Raw genomic sequence first — 19,652 nt, forward strand, 5'->3', positions numbered from 1 at the left:
ACCGGATGGGGAAGAGATATAGAGAGAAACAGAGCAATGCTTTATGGGACAAAAAATAGAGAGATGGATTAACATATGTATGATTGGAGAAGAGAGAAAGAGACAACACAATGCTGGATGGGTTAGCACAATTTACACTTTAAAATTGCCCTCCCTGCATTCAGATAAAAGCATGCACATTTACACATGGTTATGATAGATTGAAAAAGAAAATAGATGAGTTCAGCATTTTCAAGCTTAAAGGCTCTATTTACTAAGAGAGTAGAGGTATAGCCTAATGGTTAGTGCAGCAGACTGCAATCCTGGGAAACTTGATTCAGTTCCCACTGCAGCTTCTTGTGACCCTGAGCAAGTTACTTAACTCGCCATTACCCCAGGTTCAAAAACATAGATTGTGAGCCTACTAGGGACAGAGAAAGTACCTGCATAAAATGTGTACAGCTAGTACCGCTATAGAGCTGATTAGTAGCAGTAGTACTAAGCTGTGGTAAGCTCTAACATGCTTAATGCGGCTTCAAATGGCTTACCCAAGAATACAGTCAGGTATCCCTTGCTAAGTATCAAATATGCACACTCTATCCATTAGTGCTGCCCAATTCAGGGGGAAAAATTTGATTTGATTCGATTCGATTCGATTCAGCCTATTGAATCAATTTTTCAATTCGATTCGATTTTTTTGCCCAATTGGGTGTTTTTTTCAAACATCCTGGTGGGTTTATTTTATAGCTTCTTAACCCCCTTTGCCTTCTCCTAACCACACTGGGGCAGTGGTGCAAACAAAATAAATAAACAAAAAATACTTTTCTTCTCTCTGTTAAATCCTAGCTCACCTTTGCGATCTAGCACCAGCTCTGGCAGGATACACATTTCAAATCTGACATATTGTAATCACAAAACAAAAAATAAAAGTATTTTTTGTTGTCTGGTCATTATTCAAATCTTGTTGGTCCCCGGCTCTGGTTGTCTTCTAACTTGCTTGCCAGGGTCTCCTTCTTTCTTCTTTCTCCATGCTAACCATCCATCTTCTATCTCTGTCCTCCCCTTCTGTTTCCCTTCCCTCCCCCGGAGGTCTGGCATCTTTCCTTTTTTTCGTCTCCATCCACAGACCCACCATTTCTCAATTACCCTTTCATCCAGCTTCTCTCCCTCCTTCCCCACCACCCAAGGGGCCACCATATCTCCCTTTCTTTTCCCAATTACCCTCCTATCCAGTATCTTTCCCCCCCCCTCCACACCATCCCTTGCGTCCAACTTCTCTCCCTTTCTGTTCCTTCCCTCCCTAAATCCCATTGTCTCTCCCTCTCCTCTGTTTTTAGACCCATTATTTCTTCCCCCCCTAAAGTCCGGCATATGCACGTCTCTTTGAACCCCCCTTCCCTCCCTCCCTCTCTCTGTGTACTTCTACACCAGGGCCCCCCTCCCCTGAAGGTCTGCCCCCCGAATGACTGCACTCCCCCTAAAGGCCTGCACCCCACTCCTAAAGGCCTGTGCCCCCCCCAAGGACTGCACCCCACCCCTGAAGGCCTGTCCCCCCTGAAGGCCTGTACATCCCCCCCCTGAAGGACTGCACCTCCCCCCGAAGGACTGCACCTCCCCCCAGACTTCCCATGCATCCCTTTACCTAATTCCAGCAGGAAGCAGCCTGCAGAAAGGATCACAGGTACTTTAGCGATCCTTGCAGGTTGCTATAGGCCTCAGGATCTGTCATCCCTCTGCCGCGATCCCGCCCCTCCTCTGACATCAGAGGCAGGATTGCAGCAGAGTGGAAGACAGCTCCTGAGGCCTATGGCAACCTGCAAGGATCGCTAAAGTACCCGCAATCCTTTCTGTAGGCTGCTCCCTGCTTGAATCAGGTAAATGGAGGCACAGGAGGCCAGGGGGGAAGCCGGACACTGCAGCACTTCATGACTGATCCTACCCCTTCGCCCTTTAAAGCAGGAGCAGCAGTGGTCAGCCATCAAAAGGCAGCGCTGCTGATCCTGCTTTAGAGGGTGAGGGGGGAGGGTTAGTCATGAATCGAAAGACCGATTTTTTTGTTTTTGAATCAATTTGAACCGATTCACCCGAAATGAATCGGTGAATCGATTCGAATGGTGAATCAGGCAGCACTACTATCCATGCATTAAAAATATTTTCTATTTATTGGTCCAGAGAGTGGCATCTAAGCTAATCAGTTAATATCTCAACATTGTTACACATTAACCCCTCGTTTTGTCAAGCTGTGCTAGAGGTTTATAGCTTGGGCCAATAAGGTAAGTGTATGCTCATAGAAATTCTATGAGCGTCAGAACATTCACCATGCCAGCTCATGCTAAAAGCCTCTAGTGCAACTTGATAAAAGGAGCCCAACTGTTTAATGCAGAATTAGTACGTAAAACTCTACTACCTAAAATATATGATAGTAAGTGCATATGTTGTCACAAGCCTGGAACTAGTACCAGCCTTATGCCAAGTTAATCCATCAAAAACACACCAATGAAGCTAACCAGAGCTGACCAGTGTAGGGCTGACACTCATCCTGGTAATTTAAAACTCTATCCTGAGCCTGAGAGCATCAATGTGTCTGAGAGACTGTCAGGAAACATTACTAGAGACATTCTGAGAAAACAGGGTTTGGCCCCTTTAAATTCTTCTCTCCTGAAGTTGCTGGCTAGTCAGGGGAAGAGCTCAGCAGACCAGAGCAGCAGCCCTTCCCTGCACAGAGCTGGGCAGGGCAATCACATACACAGGCAGCTTGAAACCTGGGAGCCTCAGTTGGAGGAGAAGCAGGCAGAAGAAATAGAGGAGATGACCATGCAAGAAGCCATGCTATACCAGGAGAATGTTGTGGAGCCTATGGAGGTTTTGATTACTCCTGAGCAGCAGAACTTTGATTCAATGGATGTGAGTTAATTCCTTTCTGATTCAAAAGTGAATTTTCTTTTGCTGCTATGTTTTGGAAGGCTTTGCTGGGTTTTGTTTGAAAAGACAAATTTTTGTGTGGCAAAGACTGTGAACATTGCATGATCCAGAGAAACTAACTGACCAGGTGTGGCTCAGGAACACACCAGTTTGTTTGGGGAAAGTTTTGTTTGCTTCTAAAGCCTTTTTTTCCTTTTTCCCAATGCACACTGGGCCTGCCAAGAGGTAAAGATGAAAAGGGAAAAAGGACTGTACCATAACATGTAGGACTCTGGCTACTGGACTGTTTTTGAAAGTTTGTTTTACATTTTCCTTTTTTGCAGTTTGTGAAACACACAGGAGATTAGAGAGAATTTTGGGGAGAGTTCACCGGTCATCTGAGGAGAGGGAATGTGTGTAGCATTTTGTCATGTGCTAAATCAAAGATGAATTTGCTAATTCTCCCTCCTGCAGCTAACTGTGGCTGAAGGTCAGCTGCACTGGACTATTGGAACAGCTGAGAATAAAGCCTTAAGCTAAATACATTTGAGAAATACTGAAGTCCTGCATATTTGTGCTTTGTTTGGACTATTTGAATGCTGTTTGTTTTCTATGAAGAAGCTGACCCATGAACTGAGTTTGATTACCGTATTTTCGCGGATATAACGCGCGCGTTATACGCGATTTTACCTACCGCGCATACCCCTCTCGCGTTATATGCCTGAGCGCGGTATAGAAAAGTTTTTAAACATAGTTCCCACCCCGCCCGACGCCCGATTCACCCCCCCAGCAGGACCGCTCGCACCCCCACCCCGAACGACCGCTCGCACGCGCTCCCACCCGCACCCGCATCCACGATCAGAGCAAGAGGGAGCCCAAGCCCTCTTGCCCGGCCGACTCCCCGACGTCCGATACATCCCCCCCCCCCCGAAGGACCGCCGACTTCCCGACAATATCGGGCCAGGAGGGAGCCCAAACCCTCCTGGCCACGGCGACCCCCTACCCCCACCCCGCACTACATTACGGGCAGGAGGGATCCCAGGCCCTCCTGCCCTCGACGCAAACCCCCCTCCCTCCAACGACTGCCCCCCCCCAAGAACCTCCGACCGCCCCCCCAGCCGACCCGCGACCCCCCTGGCCGACCCCCACGACCCCCCCACCCCCCTTCCCCGTACCTTTGGAAGTTGGCCGGACAGACGGGAGCCAAACCCGCCTGTCCGGCAGGCAGCCAACGAAGGAATGAGGCCGGATTGGCCCATCCGTCCTAAAGCTCCACCTACTGGTGGGGCCTAAGGCGCGTGGGCCAATCAGAATAGGCCCTGGAGCCTTAGGTCCCACCTGTGGGCGCGGCCTGAGACACATGGTCGGGTTTGGCCCATGTGCCTCAGGCCGCGCCCCCAGGTGGGACCTAAGGCTCCAGGGCCTATTCTGATTGGCCCACGCGCCTTAGGCCCCACCAGTAGGCGGAGCTTTAGGACGGATGGGCCAATCCGGCCTCATTCCTTCGTTGGCTGCCTGCCGGACAGGCGGGTTTGGCTCCCGTCTGTCCGGCCAACTTCCAAAGGTACGGGGAAGGGGGGTGGGGGGGTCGTGGGGGTCGGCCAGGGGGGTCGCGGGTCGGCTGGGGGACGGGCGGAGGTTCTTGGGGGGGGGCGGTCATTGGGGGGGGAGGGGGGTTTGCGTCGAGGGCAGGAGGGCCTGGGGTCCCTCCTGCCCGTAATGTAGTGCGGGGTGGGGGTAGGGGGTCGCCGTGGCCAGGAGGGTTTGGGCTCCCTTCTGGCCCAACTACACAAAGGTACGGGGAAGGCGGGTGGGGGTGTCGTGGGGGTCGGCCAGGGGGGTCGCGGGTCGGCTGGGGGACGGGCGGAGGTTCTTGGGGGGGGGCGGTCGTTGGGGGGAGGGGGTTTGCGTCGAGGGCAGGAGGGCCTGGGATCCCTCCTGCCCGTAATGTAGTGCGGGGTGGGGTTAGGGGGTCGCCGTGGCCAGGAGGGTTTGGGCTCCCTCCTGGCCCGATATTGTTGGGGAGTCGGCGGTCCTTCGGGGTGAGGGTGCGAGTGGTCCTGCCGGGGGGGGGATGTATCGGGGGGGACAGGACTTCAAGGGGGGACAGTGCACGGAAAGTCAGGGGGGGTGAACGGAGAGTCAGGACAGCGCACGGAAAGTCAGGGCGGGCGAAAGGAGCGTCGGGCATCATGCGCGTTATATGCCTGAGCGCGGTATAGAAAAGTTTTGGTACATATCATCGTGATTTCTGCGCGCTATACCCCTGTGCGCGTTTTACACAGGTGCGCGTTATATCCGCGAAAATACGGTAGGCCTTGCTGCTACCAGAGTGGAACTTTAATAATGCTGATAGTGAGGCTTTAAGTCCCTGCTATGCCAGGATTCTGGACCTTTATTATGGAGGTCATTCTGAACCTTTTTGCTGAGGAATTTTATGGAGGATATTTTTCTTTTGTTCAGTTTGAAATAAACATGTGTTCTGGGACTGATACTTACCATGTCATACTGTTTGTTTTAACATAGAAACATGATGGCAGATAAAGGCCAAATGGTCCCATCTAGTCTGCCCATCCGCATTAACCATTATCTCTTTCTCTCTCTGAGAGATCCCATGTGCCTGTCCCAGGCCCTCTTGAATTCAGACATAGTCTCTGTTTCTACCACCTCTTCCAGGAGACTGTTCCACGCATCTACCACCCTTTCTGTAAAAAAGTATTTCCTCAGATTACTCTGGAGCCTATCACCTCTTAACTTCATCCTATGCCCTCTCATTGCAGAGTTTCCTTTCAAATGAAAGAGACTCGACTCATGCACATAATGTAAAGCTCATTGTTCTCCTGTAGAAGAAGAGTATTTTTTTAAAAAGTGGCCATGCTTTATGAAAAGCAGCTAGGGTTTAGCCCTTCCACACCAAAGGATCCACTAGAATGAAGTAGATATGAAAAAGTCTTCATAGAATAATGTATAGTGCAACATGGCCATTTTTCACAAAAGTCTTTGGGACCCTTTTGTTAAACTGTGGTAGAAAATGGCTTTAGCACATAATAATATGGGACATTTCCATACACTAAAGCCATTATTTCTACTGCAACTTTAAATTTTATTTTTTTTTTTTCCTGGCCTTGATCTAATGTTAACATTAGCACATAGCAACTGAAAATAATACAGTAAGGCAGAGGCAGTAAAGGCTCCCGCATAAACCCACATAAATCAGCATGCAGTAATTTAAGCATGCAATTATGCTTCTATGTAAATTCTCTGACTGTAACACACGTAAACACACACACACACCAAAAAAAACCCAACAAAAAACCATCTAAGTACTTCAGGCTTTTGCCAAAACAAATGCACAATGCTTTAATGCATTCTGCTTTAGCCTTTTTTCCCATGTAAAGCACAGTTAGCACTTAATTTGATATAGAAAAAGAGCCCTTTTGTCAGGGATAGAAACTAAATCAGCAACAGCAAATCATACATACATACATGTATATTTATTTATTTATTGTTTTACGATTTATTTACAACTTTTGTGAAGGAATTCAGTGAAGGTGGTATAGAGTAAGACATATAATTTAATTAAAAACAATGTAAAAGAATAATTAGTATCACAAATATAAAATATATGTGAAATAATTGTGTAAACAATGTAAGATTTGATAAGCATAACAGACAATATTCAATACAATAAGCTGTCATTGTCAATCTTTCAGTTCATGTCAGATTGTTGCCAATGTTAAAAATAATTGAGGGGCATTTTTTATATGACATCTAAGTCCAATTTGGGATGCTTTATGAAAAATATCCCAAAATAAAGTGGCAAACGTGATTTTTGAACTAGAAAACATCTATCTTTTTATTAGGAAAATCTCGGTTTTCTAGACATGTTTGTGCTCAGTATGTATTTCTTTAAGTACCATTTTCAAAATAAAAATGTCCTAGGGAAAACACATATAAGCAACACGGGATGTCTAGGGGCCACGGGATTCTTGGTATACTAGCCATACAGACATCCCAGCAGAGAAGTGAAGTAGCCTAGTGGACAATACAGTACACTTCACATAAACGTTTATCCTTTTATTGTATTGTGAGCCTTCCAGGAGCAGAAAAAGACCAAACTACACTTCACTGTCTACCACCACAATAGCCCTCAGCCCTGCAGGTATCACCTATATATACATTTTGCAGGTATTTAAGGGCTTATGGAGGACTCACAATTCCTACCACAAGTGTACTAGTTAGAATGGAATATGACCCTGGCGTCCCTTCTCTACAGTCCAATGTACTGACCACTAGCCTATTGCTGGGACCTGCTTGCTGCATTAATAGGACTGGCCATCATATCTGATGCTGTCATAGTCTGGAATGTAATGTCACTTCCACATCTTAGGGGGGTGGGAGCGGATTAGTGACTACTGGGGGAATGAGATGGGGTCATGCTTTAATCTTGTAAGTAGTAATCTGGTCATTTAGGACAAAAAGTCTCAAATTTTGCCCTAGACGGATTTGTTTTATTCCAATGTGGCAGAAAAATATCTAGCTTTTGGAAATATCCAAATCCTGCTCAAAACACACCTCAAACACACATCCCTAAAATGTGGACAAACTGAGGAAAAAGTTGCATATTGCTACAATAGCCCTCAAGCTTGCAGGTATCACCTATATGTAGGTACTGAATTAATTTACCCCCTCTTTTCCTAAGGCACGCTAGCTGATTTAGCATGTGCTAATTGATTTAGCGCATGCTAACGATTAGCACACGTTAAATGCCAACGTGCCCTTTATATTCTATGGACACATTAGCATGTAGCACGCGCTAAATTGGCTAGCGCACCTTAGTAAAAGGACCCCTTAGTGTTTTGAGGAGAGCTCACACTTTCTACCATAAGTGTACTAGTAGTATGGCCCTGGGACCCCACTAGCCTATTCCTGGGACCTGCTTGCTGCAGTAATAGGAATGGTCATGATATCTGAAGCTGTATAGCCCTCAATGGAGACTGCCCCAACTTTGTTAGCTGAGCTGAGAACTTTTCAGTGGCCTCCTCGTACATCCCAATAGCTTGTTTTGTGTCTGATTTTTTTGAACATTTTTTAGTAGTGGTTCAAAAACTTAGACACACATCTGAAAAAATGTCCACTCTTGAAAAAAAAAAAATTTTTTTTATAGCTTTGAAAATGGTCATGTTCACTACTGGAATTTTGTGTCTTCTGCAAAACATTTAAACTAGGATTTGGTCATCATATCAAAAATGCCCCTCCACATGGAGGACAAATGGTATAGATATAAAACATTTATAACTTGAACAGAGGATAAACCAAACATCAAGTTTTTTCTACATGTATTTCATTTCCTTGTTTCCTGTTTTGGAAAATTTTGCTATTTATTTTGTGTGTGTGTGTATGGTCGGTCAGACAACTCTGTCTTTCCTCCCCCCCCCCCACCCCCCACTCATATGATCTGGCATCTTTCTCCTTTCCTTCACATAGCCTGGAATCTCTCTCCTCTCCCATGGTCTAGCATCTCTCTTCATCCCTCCCTCTTCCTGAGGTCTCTCCTGTTCTCTCCTTTTTGGTCTGGCATCTCTCTCCTCATTCCAGTGGTCTGACATCTCTCTCTTCCCTCCTTCCATCACCCTTCTCCAGAATCTGACATCTCTCCCTTCTTTGAGTCATCTCTCCTTCCTCCCAGTATAACATTTCTCCCTCCCTTCTCTCCACCACTATCATGTCCAACAATTCTCCCTCATTCTTCCTTTCCCCATGTACATCATCTCTCTTTCCCTCTCACTCTACAAACCTGTGTCCAACAATTCTCCATTCTTTTCCCTCCTTGTTACAGCGTGGTGGGGAAGGAAGAGTGGCCCCGGACTGAGAGAGAGTGAGACCCAGAATGGCTCAATGAGCAGAAATTCAAAGGGGCATTTCATCCGAGGGTTCTACCAGGATGGGAACAGAGACTGTTACTCACCTCTTTGGGATAAATGAAGAGCAAGTTACTTCACTAGATATGGATCCTCAGTGGATTGTTACAGCTTGGTGGTAAGAGTGCACTCCTCGATGGAGGGAAAAGGGTGAGACCCAGAATGACTCACCAATGGAAGGAAAGAACTGGTGTGTAGAAACAGGGAACACGATGAAAGCATGGAGGATTTGACTGGATTGTAACAAGTTCTGTGTTCCGCACTCAAGGTATAAATAGTTATCCATTGGAATTACAGAGAATCAAATAAAGTTGGAGTTATCAATTGTACCACAGTTTCAGCTTGAATTATTTCATTTGAGTGACTGACTGGTGGGCGTTACAACCCAGGGGAAGCTATCCTCTGGCCTACTGGGACTTGTTCAAGCTGCAGCCTTCATCCAACTCAAACTTTATATTGCCTTTGCTAGCCTTGGTCACAGTTGTTTGACCTGAAGAGCTAGCTGATGCCCCAGGACTGAGTGGAAGTGAGAGCAGGGTTACACAAATGGCACAAAATGTGGGGCAATAGGACACGTTTTCCCCTGGGGAGAAAGACAGCACAGCATCTGAAAATCATGTGTGGATTACAAAATAATTTATCTTTAGGCATAGGATGAACGGTATGAAGAAGTCATAATACAGTTTGCCATCAAGAAATGTGAGTACCAACAGAGTGTATAACGTGCAGGAAGAACTTTTAAAAACTACGATGCTTGTTCCCACCAGTGGGAAACATAACTAGAAAAGAAAGAGGGCACCGGTGCACTGAAGATGGAGGCAGGAGTGTTGTGATGATGTCATCATGTTCTGCAGAGGCATTTCCAGCGGGGGGATTATTGATGTGGCCCAGAACCATACCCAGACTGCACATTCACACATTGAGAGTGAGGGTAGTGCAAAGCTAGAGACTTACCTGAGATTTGTAAAATCTGACAGCATGAATGAAGATTTTGGTGGAGGATGGAAGCCCTATGGGATGAATCATCTGCTATGGTGTGACACCTGGGGCAAGGTTATGAACATTCAATTAAAATGTAATGCTTGAGGCTTCAAGTTTTTCACAAGAGAAAAACTGTTGGAACAGAAACCCCCATCTTATCTATACAGGAGACATTAGGTTTGGAGACTAGGGCAGGGGCCTGAAAGGATCTGAACCCAGACTGGCCCCTGTCGAGGATGAGGGTGAGTTGGTTCGGGGGATTGCCTGATTGAGAAAGACCCCATCCAAGTTGGAGAGCTTGCAGAGTGGCACTCGGAAAAGTTGAAAGGGACAGATTCAAAACGAATGCTAGGAAGTTCTTCTTTACCCAACGTGTGGTGGTCACCTGGAATGCGCTTCCAGAGGACGTAATAAGGCAGAGTACGGTACTAGGGTTTAAGAAAGGATTGGACAATTTCCTGCTGGAAAAGGGGATAGAGGGGTATAGATAGAGGATTACTGCACAGGTCCTGAACCTGTTGGGCCGCCGCGTGAGCAGACTGCTGGGCACGATGGACCTCAGGTCTAACCCAGCGGAGGCATTGCTTATGTTCTTATGTTATGTGTCAGTTGGAGGGGCACCCCAAGGTCGTGGTCAGAGGGAGCATGGAACATTGGATAGCTTGTGCCCATCAGCCTCCAGTCTGACTAAATTGCCTTGGTGAATAACTTTAGACATTCTGGTGGTCTGGCGGCTAAGATGTCCAAGTAGGCAATTTTCAAAATAAGATTTATTTGGATGTTTTTCCAACCCCAAACTTGGGTGTTTAGAGGGAATTCAGACTTAGATGTTCTTTCGAAAATGGCCCTCACTGTCACTCCCATGGTATAAAACAAGACACTCAGGCTATTAGGACCTCTTCAATTTTCTACTGTCCCTCACCCACTCACCAGAAGGGTCATCAGCTAGACCTCATTACCACCCTGGAAGTTAACTCAATATACCCCAGTATTGCTCTGCAAGATGGGGAATGGTTTCCCTCACTATGGTCTGACCACTTCATGTTCAGGTTTAATCTACTATGGCAGGAAGTCAAGCAATATGTACCCAAACTAATAAAAGCCTATGCCACAAGGCGTTATATTGACGTACCTTCCTTCTGGTCCAAATTTAAAAACTTTGAAGAATTCTCAGACCCAATGGACTTCTATGCAACCTGGGACAAAATTGTTTATTCAAAGCTTATATACCGCTACTAATGATTGAAAACAGTCAAATCTGAGCGGTTTACATGAGCTTATACAATGGTGTCACAAAGCCTGACTTCTGTAGTGGTGTAACAATACAGAACAACTTACATGAGCTGTTGTATTGGTGTTACCATGCATCAACCTAGGTAGTTATACTATGCCTACATACAGCTCTCAATCATATACAATGAAAACTAAAAAGAAACCTCCCTCACAATCAACTAAGATATACTGTATATGTACTCCATAAATACTAAAACTAAAAAGTCAATAACAAATCAGAACAAATCTACTATCTCAACAATTAGAGCTTAAAGTAAATAAAATAAATCCTGCTTTATATTTCAGTTCCATATTCATTGTCTTTCAATTCTACTTTACTCCATATTTCAGCACCTAGTGATGGATCCTCCTTTCTCGGAACCTCATCCAACATGCAGGCCTTGGATTGAATACCTCCAGGAGCCTCCCAGATGATGGGCCTGTCCAACGCTGGGATCTGGTGCTGAGGACTCCAAGGCTGAGTCGAGGTCCTGCCAAAAACTGAGGGAGGTATCTTCTGTGGCTGCGTAGTGTATTTTTATCCTCCTTTTTCTGCACTGGTCACCGGAGGAATGAAGAAGACTATCGGCTGTCCTCCCATCATCTGCAGTACTTGGGAAGCAAGGCCATATTGGCATGGTGGTTGATTGCCTTCCCAGCAATAGCAGTACCGCCGACTCAATGCAGGCCGCCTAGAGCAAAGAAAGTATGCACCGGCTGTTGGGGAGAGCAGGAGAGGCAGAGCTGGAATAAAGCACGAAGCAAAGATGGTAGAAAGCTATTCCCAAGACCCAACATCCAAAGATGATAATGTAACCCCCTCCTTCTCAGACTGAGGTAAAAGGTATCCCTCTTGAAATATGATTTGTTTTGAAGTCGTGCACACCGAGGGTTAAATTGATACCTTCCCCCAGGAGAAGGAGTGATTTACATAAACAAAATAATAATAATATGGTATAACCTTGGAATAAAAATATTTATTAAACATATAATAAAATAAATATAAAGAAGCACTAAGGATTCAAAATTGAATATAGAAATAAAATTTAATAAACAAATGCTGTAGACCAAATCTAAACAAAGAAATTCTACTTCCCCTCTGTAAAGTTCTTCTTTTTCCCCAGATTTGGATATTTGAAGCTTTATGTTCTTTCTATGTAGAGGTACCACATAGGCGCGCTGTTGCTAGCAGAATCTCTTGCTAGCAGAATCTTTCTTCCTGGAACCAACCTACTACTCTGACTTAAACAAACCAATAAGGGAAAACCCTATCCTAATCTAATAACCCAAAAGTTGCCTAAAATACTTCCTAAGCTAGAAAAACAAACAAACAGATAATTGATATTCCCTATACTTTTTCCTTTCCCAGAATTTCCTATATCTCAAAAACACAAATAAAACCCAATTCTCAATAAACTTTACAGGAGATATTACCAATTTAAAATTTCCAAAACAGTTTATCAGCTTTTCTTCACCAATATTCCCTCACAACATTACACAGAAATCTCACAGACTATTTCTAACACCCAATAGTCTCACAGATAAAACAATTCCTCACATCCGCCAGAAAGAAATGTTTCAACCTTGGATAAATACCAGAATCTATGAATTAAACCTCAACTTCAACCAAAACCTACAATTCCTATTCAGAATTCAATAAAATCAACTATAATTACCTTCACAAGAGCCACACAAGCCAAAACACCTCCTCACAGAACCACGTCACCCTCCCAACTGTCAAATCTAACAGTTAGAATGTTCATAAAGCTGATGCTGATTCTGCACTAGGACAGCAGGAAATTAGCAACATAAAACTTCAAAACTGCACCAATACAAACAATACAAACCAAACCTCTCAAAATAAGAAAAAAACACAGTTCTTACATTCCAGATCCTCTCTGCTTCAAAAACCCTTCAAAATCTTCTTTAAACCCTAGCAGGTAAGAAAGCAGGGCCTCAGTAACAGTTAGGCCTCTTAACCGCTAAACAGTTAACGGTCGACTTCAAACATTCCATACTGCCTGTTAAATATCAGTTTCAGTCCTTGAATTTTAATTTAACAAAGGAAAATCTTCAAAGTAATGCTAATAAAGAAACACCAAATAATATGACATAAAGGAATACAAAATTATACTAATTAAAAGTAAAACTGAAAAACAATAGATGGGGGTACTTTAACCCATGTCCTATACAGATGCCATCTTCAAAAAAAAAAGAAAGCTGTAAAGTCCTGAGTGATGGAGGAACAGAGTTGTGCTGCTATTTGCTGCTTCTCTCTTTACTTTTGCAGTGGTAAAGAATCCACAAGGGAGTAAAATCTTGAGAGGAAATCTGCTCTATTTCCCATACCACGCCGGCCCAATTCTTCCTCACCCTGCAGCTGCTGGATTTCCTTGGGCAGCTCCCGATGTCAGTGGAGCTGTCCTTTAAAAATAACTTTAAACAGTTCTTCACCAATTGTCAGGGGGCGGAGCTTAGCTCTCAATGTCGGCCCACTTCTCCCTCTTCTGGATTTCCTTGGACAGACTCACCCCCAAGTCCCTGCAGAAAAGACAGGTTTGTGAGTCTGATAAATGGTTTGATGAGAAGCTTTGTGACCTAAAACGCACAATCTGTTGTTTGTAGAGAGCATGGTACAAAGATCAAACACTAGTCAACAAGGAACACGGACGCGAATGAGTACAAAAATACAAACAAAAGCTCAAAGAAAAGCACAAAGCCTACTACTCCCAGTTGGTGGGTGACCACTCCATTAACACCAATGAACTCTTCAGGATAATATCAAAATTAACCATCACTAAATAAGTCTGCAAACACCCCCCCAATCAATGAATGAACTTGCTGATTACTTTTGTTTAAAATTCTGATGCTCCATAACAAGCTTAGCCCATGTGAAATTGTCTCTCAGAACCACACAGCAGACCTAATCTGGGAAACATTTGCCCCTCTTGACCTGAACCTGTTCTAGAAGCTCTTTGCCAAATAGGTGCATGCACGATACCTACTATATACCTGCTCACCCGAGATCATATGACTCCCTCCACCAACCTTTCAGAGTTTACTCTTCAACTGCATTCCAATTCCATTTTCTCTGCATAGAATTCCAAGATATACAGAATATAAATTTTTAAAATAAATAAATAAATACCCTTTCCTGTAAAGAAGGCCTAAAAAAAGCTTACGTCACAAAACTGTTATCCTACTAAGCAGCTAACTTAAGCTGGGAGCTACTCCATATCAAAGGGTCCTATTTGTCATACAAGCATTTTAGTCAAAGCTTAAAAACTTACCTTTTCAACAAATTCCTAGCAGAACATTAAACTCTGTACTCTCTCCGTGTGTCTTCCATGCTCTTCCTCAAGAAGATTGTAAGTGTTCCATGCACAGATACATCTAATACTTACTATGTCCTACCCCTCGCCCCCCTTCTACCTGCATTTGGGAATCTCTATCTATAATTTAGCTATATTCACAGGCTATTTGCTTACTTGGATTTTTTTAATTAATTTATCATGATTGCATCTGATTGCTGCTAAGCTGTTTGTACTTATACCCTCATCACTTATGTAAGGTCTTAAGTTAATTTTTGTTAACTGCATTGAACTTCACAGTGTATCGCGGTATACAAATAAAATTTTAAGTTATGTTATATTATGTTAGCTGAATTCCCAAAAGCTTCAGATAAATAAATTGGATCTCTAAGGGAGACGAACGGATAGTAGATAGCATGAATAGGCAGATTAGATAGGCAAAATAATCTTTATCTGCCTTCATTTTTCTCTCTATGATTCTAAAGTCAAAATCTACGTAAGGAAATGCTACAGGCAAACCATTTGAATAAATCTTATATAGACCCAGCAACATTCTCCTCTCTCCCCCTGTTTTACAAAACAGTAGTGTGGTTTTTAGCATTGCCTGTGGCGGTAACAGCTTTGATGCTCATAGAATTCCTATGAGCGTTAGAGCTATTACCACTGCAGTCGGCGCTAAAAACTGTGCTACCATTTAAAAAAAAAAGGAGTGGGGTTATAGAACTCAGTTTAAATTTTTTATGAATGAGCATGCATGTGCTGTACAATTAACTCTCCTAGATGTGAGTCTCTATCCAGGTGCATGCACATCATTCTCTCATCTACTTTTCCACACAGCAACTTAGGATTTCTACACCCCAAGTGCATCACCCAACATTTTTTCACACTAAAGCTCAACTGCAAAGCCTTAGCTCATTTAAATTTTTGTAGATTACTCCCTCTAGAGTGTTCACTCTGATGCCAATCTTCATGTCACCTACAAAAGGCATTACATACTTTTCTTTCACATATATATTAAACATAACTTGCCCCAGGACAGATCACTGAAGCACTCTCTACTCAACTTTCTTTCTTTTGAGTGAATTCCATTTACCACCAGCCTCTGTTGCCAATCAGTCAACCAGTGGAGGAGTGTGTGGCACAGTGGTTGGATCTACAGCCTCAGCACCCTGGGGTTGTGGGTTCAAACCTCGCGCTACTCCTTGTGACCCTGGGCAAGTCACTCAGTCCTCCATAGCCCCAGGTACATTAGCTAGATTGTGAGCCCACCGGGACAGAGAGGGAAAATGCTTGAGTACCTGATTGTAAAACCGCTTAGATAACCTTGATAGGCGGTATATAAACTCCTAATAAACTTGAAACTTAAAATACATACATACAGTGTGTTAATATAGGCATATAGTAACACAGTTTGATAAAAGGCATTTTCTGTAAATACAACTTATCTGTGTCCATAAAAACCTTTATAAAACTACCCCAATGAGAGCATTAATGAAGCATCAATAGAAGTTCAACATCCAACAAGATCAAAACCTAACACACACACATCCCCCTATATGAAGCCATTCATAAGGCATTAAGGTTTTTTATCACCAACTGTGGCGGTAAAAGCTCCGATGTTCATAGGAATTGTATGAGCACAGAGCTTTTACCGCCATGGCTGGTAATAAAAAACCTTAATGCGGCTTCATAAAACAGAGGGATAATTTGCCTTGCTAAAAATTTTTCTTCTGCTTAAAAATATGAATACCTGTTTATATTATGACTCTATTTTTGCTTGATGATATTTGTCTTGATAAATTCAGCCTTCGCTATAACAAAGATATCAAGTGAAACTGCAGAAATATTTTGCAGTGCTCCTTAAATAATTACGCTGAACCATTATTGACGTTAATGTGTACTCATTAAATTTATGTGTGCTTCTGATGTCCCTTGTAAACTGTGGAGATTGATGGGCAGGAATGGAGGCTTACATAGATGGCGGGAAGGGTTGGGGGTGGGGTGCATTCTTCATGGAGACCGGCTGGGGGGAGGGAAGGAGGGAGCTTTATTAACCGGATGGGAGAGAAATCATGGCTTTAAAAAGGACAAATCTTTATGCACTGAATACTCAGGGTTAATTTAGCCTGCATCAGTCAACTTTAAAAAAATGCTGACTGATACCAGCTGAATATCAGCCAGATTAGATTGTAAAAAAACTTAAAATATGCCGTATCCAATATAGCTTAGCATGCAAAAAAACTCCCACATTAAAATAATTTAAGACCATATTTGAATGCATTTTATTTTAAGGGACCCTAATTAAGCAGGTAAAGTTAGGACAGTAAAAAGGCTTCACAGTTAACTTCTAGGTGGCAATACTTACCTGGATATTCAGTATCAGAGACTGGACATTTCCCAGCATTGAATATATTGGGCTAATTCAGCCCACAGCTGATCGTAGCTTCAAAACTGTTGACCACTAAGAGCTGAATATTACCCCCTAGTTTTTAAACTACATATGTACTGTACAGTATATTCACAGAGCATAGGCACATGTGTACACATTCTTGATGTGAATTTGTGCAATCAGAGGTCATTGTAGGCAGTGGCATAGTAAGGAGGGCAGGGGAATAAATCGCCCTGGGTGCCTTCATGGTGGCAGCAGTGGCAAATCTCCTTCTCTCTGCCCTCTCGCTCCTTCCCACTCCTCCCCCATCACATGTGTGCCTTTACTTCCCCCACCATACTTCTAGCTCTTCGCCAGCAGCAGCTCCAACATGCTACTCGCACAGACCTCAGCGCTCCCCTCTGACATTACTTCCTGGTCCTGTGACATAGGGAGAGCCGATGCCAGTGCGGGTAGTAAGTTGAAGATGCAACTCGCTCCGGGGAAACAAAACAGGTACGGGGAAATGGAAGGGGGAGCGTGTATGGTGGGGGCAGGTAAGGAGCGGGGGGATGGAGAAGAGAGCAAGGGGGGTCACCACTGCCTCTGTGCCTGCCACCCTCACTACACCACTGAATGTAGGGTTCCTGTTTTTAAAAGGCACGAAGGTACTTATGTTGCCTTTATAGAAAATGCACACTAGAAATGGCTTTTTGACATCTCATATAGGCAAAAAACAAAAGGAATTGATCCCAAAATATCCACAGAGAAGAAAATCCAGAGAAAACAAAAAAAAAAAACTCTGTGGAGTGACGATGTTCCTAAATGGATTTTATTTGAAAGTGTCAAAGTTCCAAAGATACACTAAAATCATCCAAATAAAATAAAATCATCCACATAAAAATAAATTATCCACATAAAAGCCTTAAAGGACCTAGTCCGCTAGGGATACAGGACCCATGTTATGAAATTACCTCCCGCCCTGTTTATTTATTGTTGAGATATCTCCATCAAATATAGTGTGCAGCATTTTATTAATTCTGGATGAAAAATAGTTCTTGACTCTTCTGTTTGCTTTCCACAAAGCTCCTTTCAGTTCCTTGTTTCTCAGACTATAAATCAAGGGGTTGAGCAGTGGAATTGCAGTTATATACACTACATTGAGCAATTTGTTAATGTCCATGGAGTCAGCCGACTGAGGTCTCACATACACAGAAATACAGGTCCCATAAAATAAAAGAACAACTGTGAGGTGAGAGGAACAGGTAGAAAAGGCCTTTTGTCTTCCCTTAGCAGACTGGATTTTTAGAACAGCAGAAATAATGTACACATATGAAATAATTGTTAATATGAAAGGGGTAAGACCTAAAACTGAACCTTCAAAATAATTTATATTTTCAATGACAGAGGTCTCTGAACATGACAGGGTCATCAATGCTGTGATGTCGCAAAAGAAATGGTTAATTTCATTGGAGTTACAGAAAGATGATTGTGATATTAAAGTAACTTGAGGGACAGGATTCAAAAATGAAATAGTCCATGAAACAATCGCTAGAATAAAGCAAACTTTCTTGTTCATGATGATGGTATAATGCAAGGGTTTGCAGATGGCAACATAGCGATCATAGGCCATAGCAGTGAGGAGGTAGGCCTCAGTATCTGTGCAAGCAAAGAACAGATACATCTGTGTCATACACTGCATGAAAGAAATGGTCTTATTCTGTGCTATGAGCACTGCTAATAATTTAGGCACTGTGACAGTCACATAGCAGATTTCTAGGAAGGACAAGTTGGTGAGGAAGAAGTACATGGGGCTGTGCAGATTGGAATCAGAGTAAACTGTGCTTATAATAAGAAGGTTCCCTGTCAAGGACATCAGATAAATAATCAAAAACACAAGAAAAAGGAGAAACTGCATCTTAGGTAGCTCAAAGAATCCCAGAATGATAAATTCTGTCACTTCAGAGTGATTTGTCTTTTCCATTTCTCCAATTCTGATTAGCTATTGGAACGAGAAGCAAAGTAAAAAGGAAATTGTAACAAATGCATCTAATGTGCATTTTATTTCTTTATAATAAATAATACAATCATAATCACAGTTCATAGCCCTGCTATTGAAGAAAAATATTTTTTTAAAAAAAAGTGGTCATGCTTTATGAATGGCAAGAATGAAGTACATATTAAAAAGTCTTAATAGAATAATTTAAAATTCAACAGGGCCAATTTTCACAAAAGTCTTTGAGGCCCTTTTTCTAAGCTGTGGTAGAAAATGGCCTTAGCATATAGTAACACGCTAAAGCCATTTCTACTGCAACTCTAAATTTTTCAGGCCGCGTTATAATATTAACAGCAAACTGCAACTGAAAATTACACAAAAGCTTAATAAGGGCTCCCACATTAAGCCCACATAACTAGTCAGCATGCAGTAATATCAGAATGCTAACTAGTTTACACTTCCATGCAAATTCCATGATACATCTACATCCAAAAATTAAACAGAGCTCAATTACCCCAGACTATTGCTAAAACTAATGCATAATGCTTTAATGCATTCTGCATTAGCCTTTTTTTCTCATGTTAAGATCAGTTACCACTTAATGTGGTTTAGAAAAGTAGCTCCTTTGCCAGGGGTACAAAAATAGAAGTCAAACATGGTGATTTTCAAACCAGAAAAACATCTATCGTTTTATTACAACAATCACCATTTTCTAGACAGGCTTGTACTTAGTGCATCTTTAAGTACCATTTTCCAACTAATAATGTCCTAGAGAAAATGCATAAAAATAATCCATTGGGATGTCTAGGGGCCTGTATTCTAAGTACACTGGCCACATAGACATCCCAGCAGAGAAGTGGGGTAGCCTAGTGCAGTGTTTCTCAACTCGGTCCAGGAGTACCCCCTTGCCAGTCTGCTTTTCA

General features: G+C 43.0%; 1 protein-coding gene across 1 annotated transcript; it reads right to left on the reverse strand.

The window, feature by feature from the left end:
- Window positions 1-17,703: 17,703 nt before the first annotated feature.
- Window positions 17,704-18,717, reverse strand: LOC117360351 (olfactory receptor 1F1-like). Its single transcript, XM_033944048.1, has one exon. It carries the CDS (start codon window positions 18,715-18,717, stop codon window positions 17,704-17,706), a length of 1,014 nt encoding a protein of 337 aa, XP_033799939.1.
- Window positions 18,718-19,652: the final 935 nt, after the last annotated feature.

Source organism: Geotrypetes seraphini, chromosome 5 (genome assembly GCF_902459505.1).
Source record: "Geotrypetes seraphini chromosome 5, aGeoSer1.1, whole genome shotgun sequence".
Taxonomy (NCBI): Eukaryota; Metazoa; Chordata; class Amphibia; order Gymnophiona; family Dermophiidae; genus Geotrypetes; species Geotrypetes seraphini.

What these genes read in the sequence shown, in the direction of transcription:
- LOC117360351 (XM_033944048.1), bottom strand. Translation starts at nt 18,717, where the DNA reads ATGGAAAAGACAAATCACTCTGAAGTGACAGAATTTATCATTCTGGGA.